The following is a 10,124-nucleotide window of genomic DNA, read 5'->3' as shown; positions in this document are numbered from 1 at the left end:
CGCCGCCCATGCGCCCCGCCCCGCCCCTCGCCGCGCACACAACGCACCTCCTGCCGACGCCCTCCCCGGCTGCCGCTTTATGCGCGTGCGCACTGCCGACCTCCCCCCCCGCCCCGCTCGCCCTCTGCTGCTGGGACGCATGCGCTCGCGGGGAGGCGGCCGCCATATTGGCTCGGCGCGCGGCACGCTGAGGTAAAGCGCGTTACCGCCGGCGGGGGCGGGGAGGGGAGGCCGGGCAGGGCAGGGGGTGCGGGAACGCGCTGCTCCGCCGCGCTCTTGGTAGTTACCCTCTAATCCGTTGTTCTAAAGGTATTTAACGGATAAGATGCGCCGATTTGGAGGATCTTTTGCGGTAGGACCAAGCCGCACGCACCTGACCGGAGGTCCCGGCGCAGCGCCAGCGCAGACCGCGGCTGTGACTGGAGGGGTCGGGGCGGCACCGGGGCCCCGAGGGGTCCTGGGGCCCGGCGAGCCCGTCGGGGCCCGAGCGGGTTGCCCGGGTGGCCCTGCCTTGGGCACGGGGCTGGGGCGGGACGGCCGCAGCGGGGCGGCGTAGCCGCGGCTGCTCTGACCTGTGAATGTTTCCTAGAGAGTGACAGACACTTTCTAGCGGGATCGTTTTTTTCCTCAACAGTCATCCGAAAGCTGTAGATTGTTTCTTTCGGATTTATACTATGGGGTTTGGTTAGGGGGAACTGGAATATTTTCTAAGGTGATGGTCTCTAACCTATTCTAGAACTATTGCCTAGTTTCTCCCATAGGATAGTGTAGTATTGTCCTACTGTTATATATTTTTTTATTTGTATGCAATTCATCTGGGAACAGCTGTTAGGGTGACCAAACCCAGTATGGTTAAAATGGCACATCTGGGTTGAAGCACCTAAAATTACCTCTGCTAAAGACTTTTGCTCAGCAGTCACAGTGCCTGTGATTTTAATGATAAATCTGCTTTAATTTCAATCCTCAAAAAACCATCCTAGCCTTCAAACTTTACCCTGTGAAGTCCCATGCATCCTGAAACCCACTTGGGTGACTGCTGTCTCTTGTTCCTGTGCCATGCTCCCTGCACCTCACACACGTAAAAGCCGCACCCTTTCTCCTCCTCTGCAGTCCTCAGACATACGAGGGAGCTAAGTGAGAAGCAGGAAAAAGAGGCTGCAGCATTAACAGCCAAGGAGCACATGCCGTCTCATCTCACAGACCCCTGCTTACAGAAACCTTGCTGAATGTACGTTCCTAGCAGCAGCCTAGCGCTACAGCACCCCCATTTCACCCGGCCTGATGCAGCCCTTGTGCCACCCCTAGCATGACCCAGAAACATGCCCTGAGTTTCAGGATAAAGGAGGGGACTGCATAGTTGCAAGCAGATCCCTTGAATCCAGCATACAATCCACACGAGGCTCGAACACCACATGGCAATCTCTCCCATTACCTTTATTTTTAAGCTCATGAAACCTCATCATGTGAAAAGCTTGAGACCGGGTAATGTTACCTAATAAAATGAACAGTACACAGTGGTATGACTTATCTTAAAAAAAAAAAATCAAAATGTTTGAATATTTTATGCTTTCACATTTGTCTCTTTTCCATTGTAATTTTTAATACCTTACAAGTTTAAACATTTCCCTTATAAATTATTTTGTGATCTTGATATACACACAGTTCAGCTGTCACTCAGAGACTGTTACTTGACAGTTCAAAGATGTTATTACAGTCAGTTGTGGGAAAAATTATCTTATGCTGACAATTGGTATTTTCAAGACATTTGAAATAGGGAAAAATTCATTCTTTAGTCTCTAAGTTGGCACAATCCATTTATCAGGTCTCATGTTGTGGCAAAAATTATGGGTATTTTTATCTCTGATGTATTACAGTGCAATGTATAAATAGTTTAGTGAAAAGTAGCTATCAAAATCCAAATTCAGTGTTCCGCTATAATTGAAAAATCAGCATATTCTTCATAAATGCAAGTGAGCTGCTATCTCTTATTCCTCCCTCTCAAAAACAATTAATCAGAGTGGTGAAATAATTGCATTTCACAGAATTTCAGCTAGGACAGAAATTCAGCTAGGTTGTTTTAAAAGAATTTTTTTCCACTTGACACTATATAAGGTTAAAATACAAATCTTCAAAATACCCTTTAATCAATAAAAAGAACAAAAAAGTTAAAAAAACCCTCCTATTTAATTTTCTTATACATTTAAGTGGAGCATCAGTCTATGGAGAAAAGAGTTAAGACAGGGCTCCCACAATATAGAGTTCAAATGGCTGTTCTTGAAAGAACTTGCAGTCTTTTCCTGCTTCCTATTGGCAATGACGAATGAAGTGTAATTCTAGAGCAACACCGCTCTTTTTGCCACCTATTTTGTACTTTTTGAATGGCCTAAAGTTTTGTTTACATTTCAGTACACAATAGTTTTTGCATTGCATTGGTAACTGCTGTTACTCTGGTATTACAAAACACAGCTCATTCATTATAGGTGAAACTAATCACAGTGCACTGAGCCTGCCAAATCCTTAATGGCATTTGGTTTAGCTTTTACTCTGTGATTACCACCAGTTCAAACCAATAATACATAGTTAAAGATTTAAAAGAAAGTAAGTGAAAACAAACATAGCTGAATTAGTGTATTAGCTGTTTTTGAGATTATATTTGACTGAGATCTCATGGACAACATTTGATGTTTAGGAACCCAGAAGACAGCAAACATAGTACTTTTGTTTAAATGGGTAGGAAAGGTACACCCTGGAATTACAGACCAGTCAGAATTCTGAGAAGACTGCTAGAACAAATGATTCACACCTAAAAGGCAACATAGAAGGTATAAGAGAGAAGCAATAGATAAAACCTTTGATACTTAAAATATTTTAGTGGAGTAAGGCTTTAAATATCACATGACGTTCTCATAAGCAATGAAATAGATTAGATTAAGCTACCTCAAGGGATACCCGCTGATGGTACTTGGAAGATTTCTACTCGGTGTTGTTACATACAGCTCACTGTCAAACAAAACACAAGTGGCTTTTTGCCAGGGATAATCCCAGGACTGGTGCTGCTCGGTATTTTCTTTAGTTATCTGGATGATGGAATAGAGAATTCATTTTTAATCTGTAGCTGATCCAAAGCAGAACAGATTTGCAAGTATTTTGAAGGGCAAAATCAGAATCCAAAACTACCTTCAGAATACAGATAAAGGTCTGAAATAAGTAGAATACAATTTCAATAAGACCAGCTGGAAAGTATTGCAATTTTTCTGGAAATAATAACCTGCATAAATACAAGTTTGGAAATTGATAGCCAAAGAGCAATTTTGTAGTTGGGCTTTATAGCTGATCACAAAATGACCATGTCAATAGCTGTGCTATTGCAAAAAAAAAAAAAAAAAAAAAAAAAAAAATTATGTAGGACTTGCAAAGTCATATTCTCCACTAGAATATCTGCTCCAGCAGCAGACTGCATGAAGCAGAAGTGAATCAAAATGGAACAAGTACAGAGGGCAGCACTGTAGGTTTAGAAAACATGATCTACGAGAAAAGGCAGAGAATCTAAGCATGTTTTATCTAGGGATGATAACACTGAAGGGACAATATGGTTGCTGCAGAAATCATCTATTCTCAATGCCTATGGGAATAGAAGTAGTAATGGATTCAAATAGCAGCAAGGAAGTTTGTTTTTTGGTTTGTTTGTTTGTTTATTTATTTATTAAGACATGAGGGAAGCTCTGATAGTCCAAGAAATTTATATAATGACACAGATGGCCTAGGAAGGTTATGGAATCTCCATCGTACAACAGTGGAAAAAACCCCCCAACAATTATATGGAAATCTATTAGGACTGATTCAGTTGGAACTGAGCCTACCTCAGGTAAGGGGTAAGCTACCTGGCTTTCCCAAGTCCCTTCTCACAGGCAGCGAGTGTTTGGCTCCTAGCACCTGTCTCCTGTTCTCCAGGACTAAATCACAGGCTTGGGACCTGACAGAACATCATGAATATTGTGACAGATTCTTGTACTTTTGACCAGAACAAAGCACAGTGCTCCAGAGTATCTACTCAAAATTGTATCTTGCTCTTTGCGTCATTAGTATGGTAAAGATAGAACCTTCTCCTGTTTGCTACTGCTGCCATAGCAATCAGAGAAAATCCATTCTAGTAGAGTGTGTGTTCCTGTGTGGTTACATTTTATGACTGATAGTATTATGTAGGCCTCCTTTCATCATGGTTTGAGCCATGCAGAGTTACATGAGAGGAAGAATTCAGGCCCCCCCCCCCACACACACACACACCCCTCTATCCTCATATTTCAAACAACAAATCTTAATGTTCTGGCTTCTAGATAAGGCTTACTTAACTATTATTCTACATAGAATGGAAAATTCATTTTCCCCTCTAAAAATTAGTCTTCTGCAACTTTGTTTTTTACTATTCCCATCAAAGGTCAATTAAAATATGAGGTATATATGGCCGAGTGCTCTCTTGAAGCAGTACAGCTCAATGACAAAAATAACTATTTTGGAAATGCCAGGTGTTTTTTGAAGCCTTTGAAGACGTAAGAAGAGAGGACTTTTCACAAACCAAATGACTAAAGAGATGCTTATAGTCAAAAACATTAGGAAATGAGGAGAGTAATTATTATACTCTTAATACATAACTTAAAAGTTTCATTAAGTATCAGTTCTGGCCCATTTTTAAACCCTGTCCCGAGTTTTGCAAAGGTCTTTATACAGTGCTACTCACTCTACAAATTGTGTGCCTTGGAAAAAACAGGTCCAAAATTAAATCGTAGTATTACCTTGTTGACAAATGATTTTGTAAAAAGAACAGCTTACACCAGAAGGATCAAAGTCAAAGCCTTTATTAAGTGTTCCTTCTTTAAACAGACCGCATTTAATCCCCCTTTTGCATTTGTGATTTCTAAGGCTATTTTATTTAAATACTTTGTTTTACAGGGGTTTTCAGTCTTCAGAACCGTCACAAGCAGCAAGTTAGCAGTACACAGAAACAATACGCTTTAACTTTCACTGAGTTCTATTCCTGCTTCACAGGGTCTGTGGAAAAGACTGACAGTAGTTCCAGTACTGGCGTTTTTGCACAGACCCTGAAAAGGAGATAGGTTTCACCAGAGTTTAAGCTTGATGTGCTCTAGCAACATCTCACAATTGGCCACAATTTACCAGTATGATTGGTGTAACTATTTCTTGTGCATTATCTGTTTCAAAAAGGGACCAAATTTTCAATTTTCAGCTAATGTGGGTCTAATTAAGGCTATTCTGGTATATTTGATATTAAAATACTCTCTGGGAGTCCTTTTCATGAAATCCCATCAGAATTAACATTTTCAAAAATGAAAACATTTAAAATTGGTGTTTGAGTTGCAGTGCTGATGCAGCGGTTGGTTCAGTGTTTTCTTGTCTTCCGGAGCTTTATTATCACGTCAGTATAGTGTCATCTATCTGTTCCTCAGAGTCAGCCTGGCTAGCCAGCTTCTTCAGAGATCTCCGGCAGCTTTCATTGAGAAGCTCCAAGCTGGCAGCATCTAGAATCCTGGAAACGGACTGTGGAAGGAAGGTAACACCAGTTACCAAGTTCCTTACGATATACCATTCAAAATAGAACAATTTCAATGCCTTATAAAGTATATTTGACTGCAGACTTACAAACATACCAAAATCTTTCATCTAGTTTTATGATTTCAGATAAAAGAACTATACAAAAATATAGCTAGGACTTAGAAAAGGGGTCTGGATATTAATCTACAAAGGAGTATTCCATCCATCCTAAAATACTCTAGCACCACTGATGCTGCAACAAGATTATACAGGTGACAAAAGCAATACTAGCAGCCCTAGCTGAGGTGAACAACTGCACAGTAAGGACTTAAGGCATTTTAAAAGCCGGGCTACTACATAAATACAGAGGGCACGTTGAATACTTTCATTTTGCTAATACAGTACTGTAAGGTTATGCAGTATCAGATCACTTACATTTTTCTTCAGGAAAGCTTAGTACGAGATACTGATGAAGGTTTAAATGCAAACAGGAATACCCCACTCTGTTTCATGAGCACCCCCAGCACATTCTGAGGCAGCAGGCTCCCAGCACACCGTCTAGCACAACCACACGCAGAGCCTTCTACTGGTGGTTATACTTTCTTTCCTCTGACTCATACCTGGAGCACTTCTTCACCCTCTCTCATCTTCAGAAGATTAACAATGGCTTGATCACTGTAGGCTCTTACACTGGTGTTTTTGTCCTTTGTATTGTCCAGAAGTGCTTTCAGGATTGGTTTAATTGTCTGAGGATCCAGTGAGGGAAGACGGCTTTTATTTGCCCACCAGATCATCTTTTCTGCAACTAACTTTATATCACTGGATGAGTTCTGGAGACACTGCAGGACACAAAGATGGTCTTAAATTCAGATATAGCAAGGACAGGTACTTAAAACAGTACTTTATCTTTTCTCTAATTTAAGTGTGTTAAACAAGAAAAGTAAGCAATTAGCAACTTGCTATCAACAAGTTCAACTAAACTTCTGCATAACAGTAAGAGGATCACACCTTGAAAACAAGACACTTTTTAAAATGAAAACTTCTGAAAATGTGGTTGTTGACAGGGTCACATGCTTTCCTTTCAACCATCTCAGGAAATGACAATGACCACTAATGCAGCAAAAAGCTGGTAGTGTCAGCGCTCCAGTAAAATACACTCAGTTCATCCACGATGGCCAGGTCAATCTCTGATTGATGTGTACGGTGCATTTCTACAATGTATTTTATTTTAAATTAAAAAATGTACAGCTTCTTATTTTTGATTTGAGCTCAATACATTTAAAACAAATAAAAGCTAACATCTGAATGTCATTCTGCATTTATATTGTGATAAAGGTATTGGTTCATGTAACAATTACAATTATTTTATATTCTAACACAATATTATACAAATTACTACATTAATATAAGATTTCAAACAAAAAGTCTGTCTTAAAAGAACGATGGCCTGCATTGTGTCAGTTTGCATGTTTGATAGATTTTATGGAAAGAAAATAAACCAGAACAACAGAAAGGAAAAGGCATTTTTCAGCAGATTATTCAAATTAGATGTGAATTGGAATAATTTAATTAAATAGATGCGAATTGAAAAAAGTGTGAACTTCAGTACTCTCTTTTCTCCCAGTCTTTAGAACCTACTCCCTTCCAGAAACATGGAAGTCACAAAGTACTGCAGCAAAACCGGGGAAAGTAAGAGTTACTATTTGATGTGATTCTAACAAAAACCCTTCCACCTTTAGCAGTCTAAAGAAACAAACTGACAAAGAATTCCCCCCTACTTTTCTCCGCTTCTCTGCCAACTATTTGTTACAGCAAAGAAAAAATGAATTCATAAGGAACAAAACTGAGGTCTATCACAGAAAGACCAAAAGGTCAAATTTCTGTACTGCAGCAAGGATAGTGGTATCATATTCACAGCTGCAAAGCAGGCTGGTAAATTTATTCTGTCTGTACTTTGCCATGAAAAAAAAAAATCTGGATTTCCAAGCCTCAAGGGATTTAGAGCTTCCCAAAAGCTGTTCAAGATTTCAGTTTTCATGATGGAGTATGACATAGAAATTTTGTAGAGAAAGCCATCCATGAGTTGGCTTGAACAAAGGTTGTATTACAGTGGTTAAGATCAAAGGAGAACAATTGTGGGTAGCATAAAAAGTCTTACCTTAATAAAGAGGTTGGAAAGTTTTGGGGGGAGGTTCCCTCCTTCCCCTTCCATGTGGTATTTCATAAGAAAGCCCATCCCTCTGATGCCACTAACTGCAATTGGAATCTGTAACATGAAGACAAAAATTAATTTTATTAAAGCAGAGTTCAACAGTCTTTTGATTAGACCCATGGTCACATGGACTAGTGAACTTTGCAGAAGGCTGAATAGATCTTTCAAACAACTGTAGCATGCAATGCAGGAAAACTTAATAACCTAATGTTATTGGGTAAGATGATGAAAAAAAATAATGTGGCTGTCAGCCACACAGAATGAGGCAGCAGGACCCACATAGCCCAAAAATTCCATCCACTATACCAAATTATTCATTGGTATGAACAGCAAATCAAAGACTTAAAAACCTTCCTCCTAAAATGACAAATCTGCATGTCTTATAAACCTGGCCTGTGACTGAGCACTTCTAATAGGGCAGTAGAAGTGTAATTTGCTCCCAGTGAAAGCTACTCCACAGTTTAAATAATCTTCATCTCCACAGAGACCAGAACTCAGAGAAGAATCAGGACAGGCATGCAATTTGACGATAAAATTGCATCTATCATGGGATAATCTTCAGATTGTGCTTGGAGATTTTTGTTCCGTTTTGTCTGGTAACACAGCAAACCTGCACATCTTTAAAAGCCACTCCCAACAAGCTCTTGCAACAGAACTCATCAGCTCTCATGTAGCACTTACTCTGTCAGCAGTGGCATTACTGAGGATCATCTCCTGAACGCTGTTGTAGTATTTGGGGGAACACAGCCTGCTGGGAGCTACATTTACAGCCACCGAGAGAGCCAGGCTTCGTCCATGTCTCACCATCCAGTCGATTCCAGAGACATCCGCTGCAAAAGGAAAAGAACAATAGTGAGGCTCCCCTATCTGTTTCCACCTGATCTAAGAAAGCTTTTGTCAGTTTGTCAATTCACTCCTATAAAATGAAATAGTAAGCAGCATCTAAAGCAATGCCTTGCTTCTTCCAATCCTCCCAAAGAAAAGCCATACAAACAGTGCTTAAATGCAACACCTCGACCAGACAGGAACACCCTCTGGGCACATACGGAAATCTGACACAAACAAGTGACTTTGTACTGTTCAACCCAGGTATTTCTGATGGTGTCAGTCACATGTAATTAAGCCCACATCACTTAGTGCATGAAGGAGCTTGCAATCAGAATTACACAAGATCTGATTCTGTAATAAAATTGTAAAAGTCATCTGTAATTTGAAACCAGCTAACAAATTCCCTTTTTAATTTCAGAGGAGAGTGCCACAGCACTACCAACTGCTACAAGTTCCCACAAAATTCATGCTTTTGTCTAACTTAGAGGCAAATGAGTCAATACTCCAAAAGCCTCTGAACCCATTAGATGTGATGTGTGACAAGATTAAGCCAATCTAAGATCACAGTGTCATCAAGAAAGGTGGACCTGCTCTCCCCTCCCCCCTGCCTGAACATCCTGTCATCTCCCATCTTCTCTGTCAGCACTAGCAATTACTCAGCCACGCTGGTACTTTCATCAACTCATCTGAAAATAAATCCAGAAAAAAAGCATGGGTAGCCCCAAATTAAAACCATGACCTTGTACTCAACCATGTATTAGGGTGTACAAATGAATAGCCATAAACAAAGAAAAGTATGAGAAAATCTACAGTAGAGGCTCATGGTTAAGATAAAAAGGGAGGAACCTAACTAACCAGACACAAAGTTTCCCTGAACCAATAGCTGAAAAGGTATTTTCTTTCGCTTTTCAGTTTCCATTCCATTCATAATAAACAGCTTCACCTACCCAGTAAGTGTTGGTGGAGAACAGTACTGAGCTCCTCTTCTGACAGGAACGCACACAGTTCTGCTAAGCAACCAGCTGAGGCCATGCGGGTTGCATCCTAACAAGGAAAGAAAAGACTGGTTGAACTCAATACGTATGAGTGATAGTCAGCAAGAAGGGCAAGTGACAGAAGACAGTATGAAATCAGATGAAGGAAATAAATAGCAGCATTTAAATAAAAAGCATCCTTTCACTCCTATTGCCTATGGATTTGTGTCAGTTCGCAAGGTCTCTGGTATATAATGGAACTTAAAGCCAAACCCACAGTCAATAAAAGCCAACAGAGACTGAAGAACAGATCTTACATAAATTCTGATGTGTTACATGGAAAAGTAATAAAGATGAAAATGAGTATTTTGAGACATGTAAAGTTCTGATTCATAATCCAGAAAATAGGTGTTACTTCTAGCCATCTCTAGATGAGCTTGTACCTGTGATAAGCTCATCCTCCTCTTACCCCAAAACTTTCAGGGTTTTTTACTTTGTTTTGCCTATGCAGATATCCCACCACTGTACCTTTCCACCCTGAAACTTGCGGTGCAATGGAAATT

The 10,124-nt window shown here is 40.3% G+C and overlaps 1 protein-coding gene and 1 long non-coding RNA gene across 2 annotated transcripts in view; one reads left to right on the top strand and one right to left on the bottom strand.

The window, feature by feature from the left end:
• Positions 1 to 132: 132 nt before the first annotated feature.
• Positions 133 to 9,927, top strand: LOC135330218 (uncharacterized). Its single transcript, XR_010392088.1, has 3 exons — positions 133 to 192; positions 310 to 5,566; positions 8,244 to 9,927. It is a non-coding gene; the product is annotated as an uncharacterized LOC135330218 (long non-coding RNA).
• GCN1 (GCN1 activator of EIF2AK4) overlaps positions 4,838 to 10,124 on the bottom strand; it is a 44,523-nt gene continuing 39,236 nt past the window's right edge. The window contains exons 54-58 of the mRNA XM_064522279.1: positions 9,535 to 9,631; positions 8,441 to 8,589; positions 7,706 to 7,813; positions 6,168 to 6,386; positions 4,838 to 5,553 (exon numbers count right to left, since the gene is read on the bottom strand). Of these exons, the coding sequence (XP_064378349.1) occupies positions 5,428 to 5,553; positions 6,168 to 6,386; positions 7,706 to 7,813; positions 8,441 to 8,589; positions 9,535 to 9,631 (699 nt within the window). The 3' untranslated portion in view covers positions 4,838 to 5,427. The remainder of the gene's footprint in view (positions 5,554 to 6,167; positions 6,387 to 7,705; positions 7,814 to 8,440; positions 8,590 to 9,534; positions 9,632 to 10,124) is intronic.

The sequence above is a fragment of the Dromaius novaehollandiae genome, chromosome 17 (genome assembly GCF_036370855.1).
Source record: "Dromaius novaehollandiae isolate bDroNov1 chromosome 17, bDroNov1.hap1, whole genome shotgun sequence".
NCBI classification, from domain to species: Eukaryota; Metazoa; Chordata; class Aves; order Casuariiformes; family Dromaiidae; genus Dromaius; species Dromaius novaehollandiae.
The sequence above is the reverse complement of the archived record's forward strand: the minus strand, read 5'-3'. Positions and strand labels throughout refer to the sequence as shown.